Source organism: Dreissena polymorpha, chromosome 1 (genome assembly GCF_020536995.1).
Source record: "Dreissena polymorpha isolate Duluth1 chromosome 1, UMN_Dpol_1.0, whole genome shotgun sequence".
Classification (NCBI taxonomy): Eukaryota; Metazoa; Mollusca; class Bivalvia; order Myida; family Dreissenidae; genus Dreissena; species Dreissena polymorpha.
The window spans coordinates 113,928,502-113,950,544 of record NC_068355.1 but is presented as its reverse complement, the minus strand read 5'-3'; the positions used below and the strand labels follow the sequence as shown (position 1 = coordinate 113,950,544).

Sequence of the window (22,043 nt, the reverse complement as noted above, 5' to 3'; positions counted from 1 at the left end):
GCCATTTGGGGGCAGCGTACCTCCAGGCAGTGCCGTGCATTCGCGCAGTCTAGTCTGGCGCTTAGAATCTTGTGTGCTAAAGAGACCTTGACTCAGAATAGGTTTTTTTTCATGATTTGAATATGTAACAAAAATACAATAAAAAAACTATAGTGTTTAATACATTTCTAAACAAAAAGTAGCACCTTCTCAATTTCCAAGACACAAAACTACAGCATTGTGATGGGTAAATGCTAAATAAATAAAAGATGGATATGCAAAAATGTCATCAAGCTATAACCTTAAATATTTTGTTATTAATTTGAGTTTTCACTCATTTCTGTATTTATAACACAACAATTTTGTCACGATGAAAAAACTTAAATAACATGCATATTCACTATATCACCAATCCACAAGCTCAGTTTTATCGTGCTTCGCTCATTTACTTTTTAAGATTGTTGCAGATCATAGATTTAAGTATTCTTTTTTTCTGTAACCATGATAGCGAGCAAAATGTTGGGAGACTAGAAATGAAACACAAAATACTGTAAAAATTAATACTGGTAAATACACTCAATACATTTGGTAATGCATCGATTTAAAATTTGCTTTATTTATTTTGTACCCAAAATTGCAATACTTTCTTTTTTTTGTAAATACTTCAGTTCTTGTTTAGTTTTTTTAGCTTACAATGAGTTTGGGAAAATATAGCTCTCTGTAAGAAAGACAAGTTTATTGTGAAATTATTTCAAGGGCACACTATTATGTTTTGATTTCAAGATATTAGCACCATGTGGATCTGATATCAAAGTCTGTCATATTCAAGTCTTCTGATTTTCACAGAAGAGGCTTGTTATGTGGTTGAATGATAAGATAACTTGAATTGATGCAACAAATTAACCCTGTACCACTTAAGATAAATATTTTTACGCATTTGAGTTAATCCAAGGCTGTTCTGGTCTTATGCTGTTGCTTCTGAGTGGGAAAATGGTTAAGACATGTTTGCCTAAAACATCTACAGTTGCAAAGTGAACCAGTGAATTCGATACAATGTACTATATTAAGTGATAAAAAACAAAACTAGAGTGTTAACAAGATTTATTATAGCAATATAAGGAAAAATGCCCCGCCCCCTAGCGGCCATGTTTTTCAACCATCCGGCATCATTTTCAAACTCGTCCAAGATATTACTGTGATAAATCTTCTGACCAAGTTTCATTAAGACTGGGCAATAAATGTGGTGTCTAGAGTGTTAACAAGATTTTACTATAGCCATATATAGCCACATAAGGAAAAATGCCCCGCCCCTTGGCAGCCATGTTTTTCAAGCAAAGGTTACCATTTCTGAACTCATCCAAGATATTGAGACCAATCTTCTGACCAAATTTCATGAAGATTTGACAATAAATGTGGCCTCTAGAGAGTTAACAAGGCAAATGTTGACACCGCACAACGGACGACGCACGAAGGACAAAAGGCAATCACAAAAGCTCACCATGAGCACGTTGTGCTCAGGTGAGCTAAAAAAAACATGAGGTATTTGCTTTTGAATACACATACGGAAGCACAATCATGTCTGGAAAATTTGCTAAACATGAAAAAAAACACCACTATAAGGGATCATCTGTATGGTCCTTGATGATACGCTTTGTTTGGTCACATATTATAGTTTAAGGGGGAATAACTCCCTGGAAACTCACAATACAACATAACAATATGTGCATGTCCATCCTGAAGGGAAACTGCATGTAAAGATTCATCATTTCTGATTCATTTCATGTGAGCTGACAAAATAACGTAAAATTAATTTTGAAGTCATATTTTAAATCATCTTTTTAATCAAAGGGCAATAACTGCCTGAATAATTTTGATTAAAATGTTTGTAAATTTGTATAAAACTTGGATCATTATTGTCCGACATCAAAAGGAGACATGATTTCAAAGGTCAATAACTCCCTGAAAAAGGAAAAACCTGACCAATTACACTCAAAAAGGAAAGAGCATATTACGTTTAATGCTATTTGAATTCATTACTTCCTATGATCTCAAAAACGAAAATCCCATACTTATAATCAAAGGGCAATAACTCCTTCATTTCACTGGAACAATCTGACTATGCACACTTCCACCATACAGGGATAGTGCTCATTAAGTTTCGAATTTGAATCATAAGATCTCAGTAAACAAGTATGAAAAAGAATGTTTTAACACAATCAATAGCTAGCAAATACAGTCCTACAATTTCAGATAATCAAATATTCTCTGCACCAAAAAATCTCTTTGGAAGAACGTGCTGTGAAGGTTTTCCTCTAAATGCTGAATTTCCGGAAAAAAATCCCTTATGTCTGCATAGGAAACTTCCAATTGTGGTTCGCACAAACACACAAGCCCTTCTCCTGAACTCACCACAACAACTGCACTATTTCTTGGTAAACCCTTCACTTTCGACTCATCAACTCTCTTCTTAACAGCATGATCCATGTGTGTGTCAATATCAGTTGACTCATTGATTGGGTAGTTTGCAATAATTTCTAGGCCTGCTTCTTCAACAAGACGACTGTTGCCGAGGGTTAATTTGATACCGGAGAGACAGGCTACAGATTCCTGAGTTGTTTCTGATGTGCCTGGGGTCAGTCCATACACTGTTAAAGAAACTGGTTGCAACTGGTATGCGTTTGAATCTGAAAAACATACCATGATCTAAAAATGAATTCCAATAAGTTACAAGTCCAAGTTAATTAAAACAAGAACAAATCTACAACTTGTTACTCAGCAACAATGCAAAAAAGAAGTCCTCATTTCAAATGCATAAATATTGATAAAATCGTCATCAATATGACAGAAACAAAATTATTTTTGCAGTATCACTATTTACAAGGCAATGATAACAATTTGGTAGTTCTGATGCATGACTATAAAACAATGAGTCCTCTCAACCAAGACATTTCTTTATGAGCTAGCCAAAAATGACTTTAAATCACTTTTGCTTACAATACTTGTAATGGGATGAAAAACGTTATTTAAAACAAGGCTTAATAGACACTTTAAATTTCAAATACACAACACTATTTTGTAATAAAATAACATTTGTTCAAACCTGTGCACGAAGTGTCTAGGAACAGATAGCAGCCATTGCTAAGGCACCAACATGTCCCACCTGTCTGCACATGTGACCTGACTATTTTGACGAATGAGCTGCTAGGAAGCAGTTCACATAGCTGACCAATCACAAGCAAGGCACAATCTCTGGGAATTCCTCCTAGAATAAGAGAAACATTTTTGTGAAAATTATTTTACTTGAGACTATAAACTCCCACCCTATTCCACTGAACCACTGAAAAGAAGTCTTAAATGTATATCCTTTGTATGACAAGATTCTAATTTTCAAAGAATATATGTTATGCATAAATCCAAAGCAATTCACATGAGATTAAAGAACCTGAGTTATTTTTATTACAAGAGAGTTAAAATTCTTAAATAACCAAAAACAAGACAGCTAATCAAAACACCCACCCATCCAACACTCAAACCTCTCCTCAGCACACTGCTCACTAACCATTCAACAGCGCTGTCATGGTAACGCTCCTCACATCGTACTTCACGGTATCCAGGAGCGATGTGCAGGTCTTCATGAGCAGACGACAACTCCAGTCGACCACGCCTTCCCCACTCAGTACGTACACGGCTTGTTGCTGGACTGGTCTCACAGACACCTCTGTGATTGGCGCAGTAAAAAGTGCGCCATCTTTGTCTATAGGAAGATGATATTATGAACACTTGTTAATGACTAATGATATATAAACCCTTTTCCTTCCAGATAAGCATTTAGACCCATTCGTTTGTTGTTATAAAACCAGTTTTAATGAAAGATCTTTCTCCATTGATTCAAGTTTTAAAGACTTGAATTGCTAACCCTAAGATACTGATGAGCAGCATTTTTTTTTTAACTACATAAACTTGAACAGCCAGCAAGTTACTATAAGCTGGTTGCATATAGCAATAACAACTTTGCTTCTGAGTTTGAAAGGGTAAATTATTGTACCTCTGATAATGGTATGACATAGATTATTAAGATTATCATGGATATAATAATTTCATATATATAACTACCAATTAAGGTCAAAAAGATAATCAAGTCCATAATGAATTTAAACAAGAGGGCCAGAGGTTCGCCTGAGACTTCAGGGAACTGAACTACTCTCAGCAACTTTTGAGATATTTATGAAACCATTTTAAAACTTGACAAAATACCAACTAGAGCGTTAACAAGGTTTTACTATAGCAATATAAGGAAATATAACCAGCGCTCTAGCGGCCATGTTTTGCAATGTACAGAAACAAATTGTTAACTCATCCAAGATATCATAAAAAAAATGTCCTGACCAAGTTTCATGAAGATTTGACAATAATTGTGACTAATAGACTGTTAATGAGGTTTAACTATAGTCATATAAGGAAATATGCCCCACCCACCTGGTGGCAATGTTTTTCAACTAACCAGAACAATTTTCGAACTCTTCCAATCTATCATTTGGAAAAATAATCTCATCAACTTTCAGGAAGATCAGACAATAAATGTTACCTCCAGTGTGTTAACATTGCAAATGTTGAAGACCCACGCCAGATGACAGACAAAAGGTCATTGCAAAAGCTCACCATGAGCACCTTGTGCTCTGGTGAGCTCAAAGACATAAATAAAACACGTCAGATTACAAAGATGATGATGAATATAATGAATCATACATTCAAAACCCGATGGCTATAAGTCGCACGGACCAACAAGAAAACTTTTTGTAATCCTTTCTTCCAGCCAAACGATTTTTGGTATATTTTACACATTACCAATACAGAATAAGTTGGTCTACAACATATTTACATCTGCAGCTATGTCTTAACTAATTGTGAGAATTTTGCTTTACAAAAAGCAAGATTTTGCAAATTCAAATTCAATATAACATTTTTTATTCAAATACATTAACAATTTTGTCAATCACATATTTTGCTCAGATCAATATTCTATCTATTGAATTGATGGCAAGTTTTCAACAGCTGTGACATAAATTAAAGAGGAACTAATCGAGCGCTCATACTAGATTTTCATCTCTATTTGACTTGCAGAACTTTGAGCAAAACAAACAAATCAAGATGTTCAAATTGATACATGGACTGAGAATTTTTTTTGAGCTGTCCAATAATTCTGCCCTTGGAAATTGAAGCCATATATATTTACAAGAATATAAAGCAAACAAAATTTGGTGTTTCATGGGGACTTGCAAATTCAAGCTAAGAAAATATGAGCCAGTGGGTTTCGACTGTATTTACAATTAAGATCTTGTATTGATTCCTCTCAGCAGTAAATTACTATACACACATTTATTATGATTATATATTTTCATTATTACCAGAAATCACATGTTAAACTTTCATTGTGTGTGTCTGTAAATTTTTCCATATAAATAATGTTTATATTGTATGTTTTGCCTCACGAATCTTTAAAAACATACTTATTTTTTTTAACAATATTTCGCACCAATTCACCTTTCAGTTTTATTGCCCAATTTACATCCACACCCTGATAAGAGCAAACTTTTGACTTCAAACTCGTATTTGTGAAGTAAACTTTCAAATCAGTGTCAACGCTGAATGCAGCATTCTTTTGGTAGAGCTCCATAAGATCTGCCCTGTTTTTGGTCAGATTAACGTCCAAGCGGCTGCACAGATCGGCAAATATTTCCTCTCTCTGCAGAAGTCGTCCGGTTTCACACAGCGAGCTTGTGGCCAGGCCTGATAATTCGGTCACATGACGCATGTCGGAGTTCAGATTCAGTCCAACCCCAAGTATGTACAGGTACTTGCTTGCACCCTTAACTGCAATTTAAAACATGTAAAAAAATTATTCTGATTTCAATGAAGTAATATATTTATAAATAGTATTTAAATACCAGTTTTAAGATTGTTTGCTAGAAAACATATGCAGTGTATTTGTACACTATGATTAATGCCTAACAGCAGTCAATAAAAGCAGTTTCATTATAAACAAGAGGGCCATGGTGGACCTGAATCGATCACCTGACTCATTAAGATCAGATGAAGACTATGACCTCTATTGTCTACACAAGGTTTTTCTATGATTTTACCTAGTGACCTAGTTTCTGACCCCAGATGAACCAATACAATCCCAATCCAGATTTCATCAAGATAAACATTCTGACAAAATTTCATTAAGATCTGATGGAAACTGTGACCTTTATGACTAATGGGGTTTTTTACCCTCAGGAGTTCGGTTAAAAACCATTGCCCGAGCACACTGCTTAACATAGAAAACTCTGCATTAAAAAGGTCGTAAACGGCCATATGGTCAGCCCGATTTTACTGGGCTGAATCATGTATAAAATAGGAACACTGTATTATGTGAATTGGGAATAAGACATCAAACTGGGAATGGACATCATTTTGGTGATTTTCTCAAACAAAACTATTCATTTCATGATCTACATATATTTTTGTAATATATTATCTATAATTTAAGCTTAATAAGAAATTTTCCATGACTTTCTCATTAACAGTGATTGAATTTGTATCATTTAAAGTGTATTTTTAAACCGTGTCCATGCGCGGCATGGACACAGTTTCATTTCATGAGGATTTTTTTTTTTAATTAATAAAAAACCCAGTTTTGAAGTAAAATCAATTTAAATGATGTTATTATATATGCAATTATATGTTTTAATTATAATTTGTGATACTAGATAAATGCAACATATAAAACTGCATATTATGCACTTTTGATAAAACACAATTTATTCCCAAATTGATGTCTTATTCCCAATTCACATAATACAGTGTTCAGGGTACTTTACAGTGTTGGTGCAGTGCTTTAAAGGGATCTTTTCACGCTTTGGTAAATTGACAAAATTGAAAAAAGTTGTTTCAGATTCGCAAATTTTCGTTTTAGTTATGATATTTGTGAGGAAACAGTAATACTGAACATTTTCCATGGTCTAATAGAGCCATTATATGCATCTTCTGACGATTTTAAAACCTAAAAAATATAAAGCGTTGCAACGCGAAACGATTGAATAATTTGGAGAGTTCTGTTTTTGTCGTTAAATTTTGTGAAACTACGAAGATTGCTTATATAAAGTATAAAATACGTTCAGCATGTGTACTCGGCGGAATAGCTCAGTAGGCTAAAGCGTTTTTACTTCAGGACTCTGGCAGGACTCCAGGGATCACTGGTTCGAAACCTGGTCCGGGCAATGTTCTTTTCCTTTTTTTAATTTTATTCTTGATTTTTTACTGGAGCTTTTACGATCCAATGTTTACATTTATCGATATAAAGCATTTAATGAATAAGTTAAAAAATGCCAAAATCTGTGAAAAGGCCCCTTTAATAAAAATCTAATAATTTAAAAATAGCTATACTTATAACTATTAAAGGGCGTTATAAACACAATACTCAACATAACAACAGTGCCTATTTAACACTGTTAAGAAAGTGGTGTTTCCATTGGATAACAGTTTATTGAAACGATGGTGCTGATTGGTTTAAATTGCTTTACTAAATAAGACAAGTAGGTCAATCTGTTTTGGATTCAGAAATTTGTACATCGGATGACCTTGACATAGGGTTCACTATGTATAATGTAAACAATGCAAAAAAATTCATGAAAGGAAGTATATGAGAGAAAAAGAATGATTACATCCAAAAGTACTTAAATTTAATTTGCATTTAAAGTCACACATACATGATATAAAATGATAAACTACTTTGAAGATGTTATAATATTTTATTGTTGTTGTTTATAAGTGATCTCTATTGTCTACACAAGGTTTTTCTATGATTTGACCAGGTGACCTAGTTTTTAACCCAAGATGACCCAAATACAATCCAAACCCAGATTTCATCAAGATTAACATTCTGGCCAAATTTTATTCAGATTGGATGAAAACTGTGACCTCTAGTGTATACAAGTTGCTTTTTTAAACTTTTACCTATTGACATTGTTTTTGACCCTAGATGAACCAAATTCGATCCCAACCCAGATTTAAAAAGACAAACATTCTGACCATATTTTATAAAGATCTGATGAAAACTGTGATCTCTATTGTCTACACAAGGTTTTTCTATGATTTGACCTAGTGACCTAGTTTCTGACCCCAGAAAACCCAAATACAATCCTAATCCAGATTTCATCGAGATAAACATTCTAACCAAATTTCATACAGATTGGATGAAAACTGTGACCTCTATTGTCTACACAAGGTTGTTCTATTATTTGACCTAGTGACCTAGTTTTTGACCCCAGATGACCCAAATACAATCCCAATCCAGATTTTATAATGATAAACATTCTGACCAAATTTCATAAAGATCTGATGAAAACTTTGACCTCTATTGTCTACACAAGGTTGTTCTATTATTTGACCTAGTGACCTAGTTTTTGACCCCAGATGACCCAAATACAATCCCAATCCAGATTTTATAATGATAAACATTCTGACCAAATTTCATAAAGATTGAATGAAAACTGTGACCTCTATTGTCTACACAAGGTTGTTCTTTTATTTGACCTAGTGACTTAGTTTTTGACCCCAGATGACCCAAATACAATCCCAACCCAGATTTCATCAAGATAAACATTCTGGCCAAATTTCATAAAGATCTGATGAAAACTGTGACCTCTTGTGTCTACACAAGGTTTTTCTATTATTTGACCTAGTGACCTAGTTTTTGACCCCAGATGACCCAAATAAATCCCAATCCAGATTTTATTAAGATAAACATTCTGACTAAATTTCATAAAGATTGGATGAAAACTGTGACCTCTATTGTCTACACAAGTTTTTTTTATTATTTGACCTAGGAACCTAGTTTTTGACCCCAGATGACCCAAATACAATCCCAACCTAGATTTTATCAAGATTAACATTTTGACCAAATTTCATTAAGATTGGATGAAAACTGTGACCTCTATTGTCTACACAAGGTTTTTTCTATTATTAGACCTTGTGTTTGACCCCAGATGACCCAAATACAATCCCAACCCAGATTTCATCAAGATAAACATCCTGACCAAATTTTATAAAGATTGGATGAAAACTGTGACATCTACTGTCTACACAAACAAATTGTTGATGGACGCACGCACAACAGACGCCGGCCATCACATGATCACATAAGCTCACTGTGTGACAGGTGAGCTAAAAATGCACGTATTTACTTGAAACAGAAGTTAGTTAACTGACTATTCGATGCTCAATGTTGCTTTACTGGGTTATTATTCTGTTGTTTAAAGAACTTGCCCTAACTTTAATTTACCTTGAATTAAACCCTTAAATTCTGCCAAGGCACCCAGAATCTTGTGACCTTTAATCCAAAGGTCATTCAGCCATTTGACCTTGACCCCAGTAACCCCATGTTCACCTATGACCTCCATTGCTGACAGTGAGGCTGCAAGTTCAAGGTCATGCTCAAAGTGCCGCTCTGGGGTAGCCACTCCCTTTAAAAAGTCATATGAAATTGTCTAAAATAGTACTTATTATTGATTTTGTTTTCAATGTTTTCATGTAATTAACACATTAACGTTTAATAGACTGTTACAAATCTAATGCAAGTTAGCATTTAACGCTACATTAATAAGTCTTCTAAAATCTCCATTCACGTGGAAGAAAAAGTATAAAATATCAAAACAAAGGAAGCTCCTTTTTCTTTCTTTCTTTACATTAAAAACCTACATGAAGACAAGACGGCCATAATGGCCCTGAATCGGTAACATGAGTTTCAAGTACACCAGTTACCCAAGACTTGACATGATGACCGAGTGTTTTACCAAACATGACCAAGATTCAAAAATTGCCTTGACATTGTCTGAAAAATCATCCGGACAATCAATATTGAGCCATACATTTAATAGTGGTAATATGGAATTCCAAAGATTTGACAAAGTAAATTTAATTGCTTTTACATAAAAAAATATTGAAAAATATGCCTGGATGTTTTCAAGATAAACATTCTGGCCAACTTTCATCAAGATGTAATAGAAAATCTGGCTTGTAGAGTGGTAGCAAGGTTTCACTTAGATTTAACTAGTGACAACAAATTGGGAAACACGTTATCCAAAATCAAGTCAAAATCAAGCAATAAACGTGGCTTCTAGATTGGTAAAATGGTCTTAGATTTCAACTTGGGACCTAATTTGTCTAATGTACTCAACTTAGATTTGAACGCAACCTACGTGTTGTCAAGATAAACATGCAGGCCAATTTTTATCAAGATTGTGTAATAAATGTGACTTCCATAGTGGTAACAAGGTATTTAAAGATTTGATCTGATGACCTAGTTCTAAACACACATGAATAATATTAAAAGTCTGCCAAGACATCGTCCAGATGAATATAATAACCAACATTTATCAAGTTTGAGCAAAACCAAAGGGTCCTCTAAAGTGTTAACAATCAACACATGGTGATGCATAACGCACACAATACAATGCCAGACAATGAGCCTTGACAAAAGCTAACCTTGAGCACTTCATGTTAACTAAAGAAATAAGCTTAGTTGCGAAAGAACATACATATAAAACCATTAATCAAATACAAACAAAAACCTCACAGAAGTTTCACATACATCTACAGCGTTTCTATGAATGATGAATGAAACATAGATGTTTCCGCTTGACACAGCATTCCAGCTCCTTCCTTTGGAACCTCGAGCGTTGGTTTGAACATCGGCTACATATGCAGTCCCATGACCTCTACCTGAAAATATAGATATGTACATTCCACAGTGCTCCAAGGCACCCTTTACCTCTCAGATACACACTTTGACGTGTAAGTAGTCCTTAAGAAAATAAAATTATATTAAAGACCTTTCTGACTAGATGCAGGTTTTCAAGATTTCATATCAGACTCTAAGATACTGAATAGCAGCAAACAGCTACTTGCAGGCTGTTCTGGTTTAATGCTGTGACATTTGGACATTCACACTTTGCTTCTGGGTGCAAATGGGCTAACTTACCTTTCAAGGAGAAGTGATCGCCATTGTGATTGCATATTAAGACAGGTACAACATCATTGTTTAACAGAATAGGAGAGCATTTTAGTAAGCTCTCATAAGTGACTAAGCCAGTTGCCATGAGCAAATCTTAACATTTTGGCAATGGTTGCATCTTTAAAATCAATGCAACTGGTTTAAAAATCATAACAAAATATGGTTTATTTAAATGGTTCCCTGTCGTTGTCCTTTAATGGGCATTAGCCTAAGTTGGTGTGCTTTACCTATGATGATGTTGTTATCCTAAAAAGGCATGGCAAACCTAAGTATGCATGGTTTAGCAATTTAGGCAGCATTAGGTTAACCAAAGAAAGGATTGTTAATAACTCCTATAAATGAAGGGAATTAACAAAGCATGTGTGAATATATGGATAAGAACATATTATCACTCTGGGCTTCATTCTTTCTATAGGACATAACATTTTGTGAGTTCAAGGATATGATTTCAACTAAACTTGTTTTGCTGCAGAATGTATGTTTTCAAATAAATTTCTTGCATCTGAACAACCAATTCATTTGCAGGGGCGTAGGAAATGGGGAGGCAGGGGATGCGGCCGCCTCCCCAATATTTCGGCTAGACGCCGTTATATAAATAAAACGTAAAATCCCCAAAAATCGACGCCCAAAAACCAGTATTTTTGTAATCACGCGCCATCAGTGCAGAAGCCATGTGTCCCCTTTCCGTCTCCTCCTAGGTTGCCAATAGTGATGTGTCAATATCCCTTGTTAGGTGTCATAAACCAGGGGCCCGGGTAAATGTCATTGCGTTAATTGTTTTATTGTTCTTTTCCATGATTGCACTGTCAGTGTTTTGATTAAGGACAGGCTTTTCTTTTAATTTTAATTGATCGCTTAATTCAAAGGTAACTGCCACTTAAAACAATTTTGAGTAAATATACGCGTGAAAAACATACATTTGATTGAAAATATTTTTGTTCTCTAAGTATAACAGTTATTATTTGATTAGAAAACATTGAAACAATATCATATATATTATTGTTTAATGTTCAAAATGAGAATTCCTAATCAGCCTTGAAATTTTGCTTTTCATAAGTGTGCATTCGGGAAGAAAAAGCCAGAACAGAGTTCATTCCAATCTAGTTGGTTTGATTTGTTCACATCGCTCCACTACGATGAGGTATGTTTATTGTTATTAAATTTTAATTTGCGTTCTTACCTTTTATGAACCTAACATCGATCTAAATACAAACGAAATTTAGAATAAAAACACAACATACAAATACTTGTATTGTTGCTTAATAATGTTATTTATTATTATCATTAATATTTAACAGAAAATTTATTACATTCACAATGTTATTCTTTTCAGAGCCGGGACCTTGTGTCCGCCTCCCCAATTTGTGGAGGTTATCTACGCCCCTGATTTGATCAAGTATAATTTAACTAAAAGAAATCAGATAAGAGCACAATCTTGGTTCAAATCACATCATCAATGAAAATTAATTGAGTCCAATAAACACTTCAATATAATTGTTACATTGTATTACATTTAAAGTTTGTTAACAAAGTAATGTTTCTGAAATCTCTGTTATCGGTGAATATGCAACTGTGACATGTTATTTTATGCCTTTCCTTATTGATAGAAACATTCTTCTGTAGTGTTTATGTATGTAAAACTTACCATTTTCATAATGAGCTTTAAGAACACTTGCAAGGAATTTTTTGTCAACTTGATGATTAATATTTGTCCACATAATATCAAATGACCAACTGACCTTGTTTGGCCCCTTGAGCTGCATCATCCATTGTGGTCCCAGTGGACTGTTTGAAGTGTATCTCCCTTCCGATGTATCTGCTCGTCAACCGAGCATACACAGCATCCGTATCAAACAGCACCATGGTAACAGGCTTCACCTGGAGGCTGTCTTAACAGACTCGGATGTTGTATTACGTGTTTACTTCATTATTATAACTTATATATTATTATTGCATATTTGTATCATTATATTATTGTCAATTTTACACTGCACATGTTTGTGATGTAGATGCACTACTATTACATTACATTTTTTTTTTCTTCCTTTAAAACTGTAATACATCTGGGATCAATCAAACTAATTAACAATGAACTGAGGAATGAAAATATATTCACAAAATAAAACACAATTCTTTTATAAATTTCATTTTACACACAAATATAAACAAAAACACTCAAACTAACACATAATACGCACACACATATAATAATAAAATAAACCTTTTGGAATCACTTAAACAAATTGCAACAGACAAGCGATCATGTTTAAAGTTGCACATTAAATTGTTTGGCTACAACTGCTTTACACTCAGGTATATTATGAAAAACTGATTATTGTAATCTAAATATCAGGATTGTACATTTGTTGTTACCATGGAATACCAAAATAAACTTTTCTAAGCTAAGAGATAGCAGATCACAAACTCATTTACAATTTTTGTTTGTTTGTTAAGTCTTTCATGTGTGTTTTAGTACCTCTGTGTTCGATTCATTGAAGCCTAAATTATAAGAGGTCTTATAGGCTGGGTAACAGAGGACATGGGTACAAGTTAAAGAAGATTCCCCCTTGTTATACAGGTACTACTTTACAGCTTGGTGAAAAGCCCTGCACCTTCATGTAATGTTGCTTGCAAACTAGTAAAAAACAAAAGTGTTATGGTGAACTAGAGGCGGTAACTTGCGACCTCAGAGTTGTTAATAAGTGAGCAATTATAAGACAAGGGATCTGCTTGTACTGCGCTTTTGGGTCATATGATTTTGTACTGTAAAATTAAAAACTGCATTTGCTCTTTTCATTGTACTGTAAAATTAAAATCTGCATTAGCTCTTTTCATAGGCTGCTGGAATTCATGCTTTTGTGGTTGTTTCATTTTTTTAAAATACGTTGATATCTGATTTTGAGTTACTAATTACCTAACTAAAGCTTGCAGATATTTATAGACCTGTACAGTATGTACATGTTTTACCATACTTAATCAATGCTTGTGCCAACCAGTCAGTGCACAGACACGGAAAATCCTGATTGCAGACAATAACAATCAATTTGTCTATAATCCATTACAGTGCATTACACGTTATGTCTTTTTTTTACAATCCACAAGAAATAATAAATGCCCAATGCGAAAAATGGAATGTATGAGGAGCATTCTTCAATTTAATTAACACTCCAACCTGTTGCTAATGTTAACACCAATAGGAGGTTTTGGGGATTCCGATAATGACGTCACGTTTGCGCATGCTCAAATTTTGGCCGTCAAAACTGCGGCCATTCTGCTATTGTTTGCATGTGATGAACCGCATCGTGATAAGGTTACAATCATATTCGCGACCCTTTTGAAGAACAACAAATACTCAGAACTTGAAATTCTTTCAGATTAAATTGAATCCAATGAACGAACACAAATAAGGACGAAAACAAACAACAAATTGATTGAATTTATGTAATCAACATATAGAAACTGATTTGAACCTATTTGTTTGTAAAAACTTACCTTGTTACAGATTAAATAAATCCTCTATATGAATGTTAATGCTTTTATTTAATTGTTCACACCAGTTTTGACACTCTTTGTTTCAGCATTTCTAACCCAGTGTTTAATTGCCCCTTTGTTTATCACAAACCGATTATCTCGATATGATCGGATACTGTCCAGACAATTACTAAGAAAACAGTGTAATAAACCCAGGGACCTATACTTGTATGACTCTGTATGGGGTCTCTGCATAAACCACATGTGTCTGGTCATTAAACACAATTTATCATACCTCCATGTCATCTCTTAGCATATTAAGTCAAAAACTTTACAGTTGCTTTAATAAAATATTTGAACATATTTAAAAAATAGACATTTGTCCGAAATGGATTAACAGCTAGGAACTATTAACTATATATATTAGCAAGTTTAAACATAACAATAAAGTGGTTAATAACTATACATTTAAAATATTTTACAAATTTATTGCTCCACAATTAACGTATTTAACGGGTACCTGCAAATGTAAACTCTGCTATAATGTGTAAAGATCGTGCGTTACTGCAGCAGTGTTCGAAACATCATCATGAAAACAAGCAATCGCGTTTGGTCATTATATACGGATATAAAATACTTGCGGAAAATAAATTAAATGTGTAGATTTATGGTATCATAAAATGCTAGATTTGTATCGCTCATTATCACTAGAGAAGGGTTTTCAATATACATGTACATGCAAAGACAGTTCAATTTGCAAACTATGCAGGTGTTTTTTCAATTGGAATGCTTAAATTATGAATATTTTCATTCAATGTAAACGAAACGAAAATTCATTCAATGTAAAAGAAAATTAAAACTGCATTTCAAAATTGAAATTTATTGAGCTATTTTAAGGCTTTGTTTTATGACTGATTCAATACACCCCTTACACTTAATTTCAATCTCTGATGAAAAATAACACTATCGCATCCACACCACTTATAATAATATTCAAATTATTATATGTTTTATAATTTTTGAAATATCATTTATTAAAGTCTTACTTAAAAAAGAATACGGGTATTTATAGTTTTGTTTTGTGAAATTGTAAGTATTAAGTGTTCCGACGACCTTTACTCTGATACAATATAATAGGCCGCGATTGAGAAGTTGACGGCCAATCTATTTTTAGTAACGGAAAACCCCTCTTGTGACGTCACACAAAAACCTCCTATTGCAAACATTATGGTCTTTTATGAATTGAAACAGCTGAACTATTCTTATTATTCCTATTAAAATATAACCAAATTAGGGATAAATAAACACGAAAACTTTGACCATAATAAATAGCGTGTTGTTTGTTTAACTTGTACTGTCCAGAATTGCTCTTGAAGCGATATGTAGGAATTTAACTGAGCATTGCCCTTGAGGCTTGATTGAATTTACATAGCCTACTTAAGTACTTTCAAAAAATCAAATCAAACAAAACAATGAACAATAAAGTAAAAAACGATATAATTACGTAAATAATCACGCGCTATCAATTGAAAAAAACTAACGATTCCTATATAAACACACACGCCTTTACTTTTGGTTGACTTTCCAAACTGCCACGCAATACAACTTTTGACAGGTCAAAGCGCCATGTCTCCCACATTACTTATTGAAGAGTATTCTCGTATGTAGGTTACATACCACATAATAGTCATCTAAAGAGTCATTCAAGTGTTCCGATTTGTTTGTGTCTTTCAGACATCTTTATATTTGCTTTTAAGGTTTATCTTTGGTTTTTGTCACATATATTTATTTGGCATCACCCAAATTTTATCTTTACCATGCATTGTGTTGTTCGATGACCATATCTGCATGTCTCTAGCAAATTTTCATCTTACGAAATTTAATAATCAAAGCGCTGAAGGCACCGAAGTTATTCGCTAATATGATTAAAGGTGCTACCTTATTTACGGGCAAAAGCTTTTTAAGTTTTTTTTGATAACTATGTATTTTTAATAAATATATTGACATGATTGTGTTCAAAATATTATAATTGTTGCAATAATTAAGTAATGCATCCAAAAAAAATCAATCTTAAAACAAGTTACATGTTCCAAGCTTAAAGATCTAGCATCTTACATTTTTTTGTTTTCTAGCCACAGGAATTTATAGCTGGTTCGGTGTCTGTGGTATAGTGGATGGGGTGTCTGCTAACTGGCTTAGTCACTGGGAGGTCTCTGTATTGATCTCTTAAGTGGGAGCATTCTTTAGATAACCCTAAAGACATACTATGGCGTACCATTTGGGTTGAAAGTCAAGAAGACCTACAAGTTAAAAAGAGAAATGTACGTCGAAGTACAATAATTGTACGTCGACATAAATATAAAATACACTTCGAAGTATATATTTGTACGTCAAAGTACAATTTGTACTTTGACATACATGTTTGTACTTTGACGTACACATTTTTTGAACAGCCAATCAAAACACTAGTCTCTTGAGCCGCTTTTCCTTCAGATTTATTCATAATAAATGTTTAAAATCTCTGTTTTAACTGAGGACAAAATGAATAAAAATATCAGAATGGCAAAAAAACAACACATAGAAGTTCAAGTATTTAATGCATTGAAATAGATTATATACAAATTTGAAGAAGATTCAATTGTTACCTTTTTAAAATTAAAATTATTCAGCATATTGTGAGTATTTATTGATCATGCGGGGCGGAGTATCACGACCGTCCAGTGCATTACTGTGTAGGAAATTCACAACGGTAACCAAACAGTTACCAAGCATTAACGGGATAAATAATGTATTATAACCTCCCCGTTGGTCGTATTTTGTGATAACCATAACTTGCATAAGTCAGAGGTTAATTCCGCCACGCCAGGTCAATAAATACGCACAATATCTATAAGTTAGCGGTCGATAGTCGCATAATTTGGTATAAATTATAATAATACTTATGTTCAATGTCAAATATCTCTAAAAGCAACAGATGTAAGGTGTCTTCTGATTGGCTAAGTTAACACACAAGGGTCGGTGAAAAAAGTACGTCGAAGTACATTTCTCGTTCTACCTAGTAGGTCTTGTAGACTGTCGACGTCATGGTACGTCATATAGACACTAAGTACTGGTCCTACCCAGGAACCAGTTTGTTTCATCAAATGTCTCAATTCAACTTGACAGCTTGCTAAAGCAGTTGCATTTAGCATACAGTACACGTGATGTGTCAAATCAATTTTTATTGACAAATTTGACAGGATTTTTTTTAATCCAATAAGTTTTAGACTGCCAAATAACACACACTACGTATTGAAAGCCATACCTGGAGCTTTCGTCTGTATACCACTGACTTCATCAGAAGAATGATTTCTACTGTTGGGAAACGTTAACACCACTAATTGTCTTCTTATTTATTATCAATGTATAATTATGTGTAACAGCATAACAACATACTTGTTTCGCAATTAAAATATTTAATAAATACAGGTATCTTGCAGGTTTCTAATTTTCTTTCGCAAACTATTGTTGAATAGTTTAAATTGTGTCGCCACTAAAAAACTAGCCATTTTGTAGCAATTCTAAAATCACAGTCTAAACTGCATACACTTAGCTCTATAGTTACAATTTGAATGCAAATATTAGAATGCATCATGTTATATCATCCATATTTTTTATTTAAACATTCAAATAACACATAATACAGTACATATATAAAAAGATATGTGGTATTGTGTGGATATACAAAACACTTCACATCATTTATTTGCACATAAAATAATAGTTACAAAATAAGTAAAACTCATCAACCTACATTTCAAGAATATTTACGTATATGAAATTACAAAGTGGTGTTATTGTATTACCTTTTACAAAATTTGCATTGCTGGTTTTGCACTAGCCATAAAACATTTATCATGGATTAGCAAGTAACAACCAATTTATTAATTACACAATAGAACGGAAATCATATTAATTGCATTATGCATTTACTAAACAAGCTATTTGCTACTGTTAAGAATTACACTATCTTACTAAAAATGATCACAGGTACTTAGTGCTTTTACATACTTGTGGTAAGTTTTGTATTACTAGTTTGACAATAATCGGCAGACACTTGTCGATATACAGACAAAATTTGCATGGAAACTTTTCATATTTTTTCAGCATAATTGCCTTCAAATTGTTAATTTAACAACCCTTTGACATTGTTTGCACATCTGATCTTATTATACCATAGCTGATTTTTGTTTATAGATAGACATATATAGACTTTTCAAAGTTCTATAAAAGTTCACACATGTTCCATCCAAGTAAACAAACAGAACCAATAAAGATCACCACAGATAATTACTGTGTGTATAGCTTGGAAATTTTGATAGTTCGGGAATCCCTCCTTTGTTGATTTCTGTAAACCAAAACTGTCAGTTTTGCTGGATAGAATGGCTTGTATAATGCCCAGCTCTTGCCTTGGCAGAACAGCTTCTAAAAACGGAAAACCAACAAATATCTTAAAATTTGATCAATAATGCAGACAATTTATAAATGTCTTGTCTTTTTTTATTTCGAATCTGGAAGATTTTTTACGTATCGGATTTTGTGGTTTTAGGCCTAAACTAATTATAGTGATATGTAACCTTTCGGGATATCGGTAAAGTGCGAGCAGACGAGGTGTAAATACGTTAAAAATTAAAGCTAAAAGACTAAAAAGTTAGATCTGAATATCTTAAAAATTTGTGAATAAATGTGTTTCTGGTGGATAACAACGACAACTTACCAGAATATTGCTCATGATCACACGTAAAACTTCTTTCTGAGAGCGAGTGGAAAATGCGTCACAAATTCTGATACATAAACAGTAGGGTGTCGTTATTGAAATACCGCGAGAATACTGGAAAAATAGAGATGCCAACTATAGTGTTTAAAACAAATAATTTTTTAACAAGCGTTTGTGATTTGTCAGGATAATAATAACAATAAGATATCGAAAAGATCAAAGCAAATAAATTCGACAGAAATCTGAGATTCGGCAATATATTAAAGACGGGTTATGTTCCCCTAAATTGTGTTCGGTGAAGACTGTTACTATATGTAGTGAACCAGTCTTCGGCTTATACCCACTAAAGAAGAGCATTCAGGGGAGATAATTGAGTTATGACCTAATTCTGGAACGGTTGCGAAGAAAAACAAATAATGCGAGAATATTTAGTGCGATTCGCTACACAATTATGATGTCATTGATATAACTTTTCCTGAGGCATGTATTTACATGTGATTTAGCATATGTCAAAGTGTTTTTGATTTGTTCCAGTTCATAAATAGCATCGCGAAAATATATGTCGCGTGGCAAATTTTTTTTAGACGTATCCATATGTGGTATTCTTATGTAATTATATGTCTAAATTCCCATATGTATGAACGGTCAACGCCCGCTTCGCGGGCTTTTGCCCGTATTACATAATCTTAGACGCAACTCATTTTTCAAAATTATGTTATAGCTTTTATATCGCAAGTTTGAAATGAACACAATACTGAATCGTAGACGGGCGATATTAGACTGTACCCGAGTTGTTTTCCCGCCCTAAATCCGATGTCGTAAAACGCGCTACCGATTATCTTAAACAAACTTCTCTTTTAAAAAAATACTGCATCAACATGCTTTTTGAGTATAAGTTTTGATAATATAGAGGCCGTTATACAGAAAAGTGACATAAATGTAAATATAATTAATTTAAAAAAAAAGCCGACAACGATCGATTTCGCGTTTAATTTCCCGGGTACGTTTTTGTATATTTAACGTACCCGGGGTACATGTCAGTATACTTAAGAGTACCCGGGGTACATGTAAGTAGTACCCGAGCCGACTGTGACCAATCGAGCAAAAATAACAACATGTCTCTTGTTTGACGTACTGAAATCATTAGAAATATGATGAAAATGGTATAATGAGAAACAGTTAATATAAAATTACACTTGCAATCACCATCATATTAAATGAATATTGTTGAAATATCGAATATCTATCACACTAAGAAAATAATTTTAGGATGAAAATTCCCTTTACAAAACTTTTTTGACACCATATACAATTCAAAATATACAATATACTAAAATACTCTTTCTTTAATACTATAATTTATAAAAGGTTTAAATTGTTATTGTTGTTGTTGGCACTTGTTAGTCGCATATTCACCGCATGAAAGGTTTGTTATGCGAATATGGATAAAGTATTTCCGATTATCACGATTATTCTCAATTAACAGCGTATTACGTATCAATACGAAACATAAGGAAACAGAATTTATATGCATATGACAATAAAACATTTTCCTTTTAACATTGCTTTGCTTTACATAATTAAATAATGGTTCTATTGATCACTTAGTAAAATGGTATTGAGCTTCTCCGTTTTTCTACCGTTGATCAGAAAATGAATCGGCTGTGTGTGTTTATAAATCTTTCAAAAACACACACCGCATCAACCGCTGTGATTTACATCAAGCTATAATTTGTTGAAATAATGGGCCGGCGCTGTATGTACCGGGTGATAAGTGGAGTTTTTCTAAACTCGAGGGAATTCCGGGATCAGATTCCCCCCTCCCGCTGTTTTACCAGAAATCAGTCAAGCACTATCAAAGAAGTTAAGCAAAAGACACATGCTAGTGTATTGCAATCTCGACATCACATTGTTATTCAGCAGTCGTCTATTAATAGCCATAGATTTGGAAGAAACTGTGCTGCGAAAAAATACCACTTGCCTGTGGTAGAACGTAGCGGACTATTTTAATCATTCATCTACTTACTCTTTCGCGACACGTATAGCTAAAAAGTTGTGTTTTTTAATACTTTTTATATAAAAGATCATTTCAAAATTATTTCAGTTATTACGTTATTCATATTATGTTTCCATTTGTAACTAATTGTAGTTCAAACAACTGAAGCAACGCCGCAAATTAATTCTCGGTGCGTATGCAGTCAGTAATCAGGTTTAGGGTCATGATCAAATCTGGCTTGAAAAACTTGCTCTTAACCATAGTTGTTCGCAAGCGAACAACTTAAATCAGGCTAAGGGAAATTCAGCGAACCGGTTTAGTAGTACTTAAATACTTGTTTATATTGAGATAATAAAACACAATACCCCAGCATTTTTCTTTATATTACATTGACATTAATTATATTAAATCAACACGATGAATATTTTCCGTTTCTCCAGGTCTCTGCGTGGTTTTCTTTGTCGAATCTACATCTTACATGACACTCACCTATTTCTTCGTCGGATAATATCTTGGTCAGTTTCGATTATCAATCAGATTGACACAATACTGTTATTAGATGGTTTTGTCATTGTTATTACATGGCTGTCCGTGGTCAACGGAGTGGTTGGTAGACGCGCTTCTCACCTAGGCGACACGGAATTAATCGCTGCTCCCGGCACATGTGAGCTTGATAATTGGTCGTAGTACTAGTTGAGTTTTCCAGGGTACTTCGTTTTCCCTCAAAGCCACAAGACCACATCACAATTGAATAACTACATCTAGTCGTCTATAATTCAGCCTCA

General features: G+C 33.7%; 1 protein-coding gene and 1 long non-coding RNA gene across 8 annotated transcripts in view; one reads left to right on the top strand and one right to left on the bottom strand.

Annotated features, from left to right (window-relative positions):
- LOC127845581 (uncharacterized) overlaps positions 1-22,043 on the top strand; it is a 478,937-nt gene that overhangs the window by 294,503 nt on the left and 162,391 nt on the right. The gene's annotated exons all lie outside the window — the stretch shown is intronic.
- Positions 1,066-16,149, bottom strand: LOC127845370 (uncharacterized). Of its 7 annotated transcripts, none has more exons than XM_052376257.1 (8): positions 16,055-16,149; positions 12,775-12,922; positions 10,613-10,743; positions 9,305-9,485; positions 5,521-5,850; positions 3,539-3,733; positions 3,080-3,241; positions 1,066-2,663 (listed from the first exon to the last, which is right to left on the bottom strand). In XM_052376257.1, the coding sequence occupies exons 2-8, from the start codon at positions 12,896-12,898 to the stop codon at positions 2,218-2,220; spliced, it is 1,569 nt and encodes a 522-aa protein (XP_052232217.1). In that variant the 5' UTR covers positions 12,899-12,922; positions 16,055-16,149; the 3' UTR covers positions 1,066-2,217. The 7 variants fall into 7 exon arrangements, with proteins under 7 accessions (XP_052232217.1, XP_052232232.1, XP_052232225.1 ...); XM_052376272.1 differs by having other exon boundaries at positions 12,775-12,920; positions 16,077-16,142; XM_052376265.1 differs by having other exon boundaries at positions 12,775-12,920; positions 16,011-16,139.

Coding starts and splice junctions, on each gene's coding strand:
- LOC127845370 (XM_052376257.1), bottom strand. CDS start 12,898: ATGGTGCTGTTTGATACGGATGCTGTGTATGCTCGGTTGACGAGCAGA. Junction 5,851..9,304: donor ATTTAAGGGTTTAATTCAAG/GTAAATTAAAGT, acceptor TTTAAATTGCAG/TTAAGGGTGCAAGCAAGTAC. Junction 2,664..3,079: donor CCTAGACACTTCGTGCACAG/GTTTGAACAAAT, acceptor TATGTTTTTCAG/ATTCAAACGCATACCAGTTG.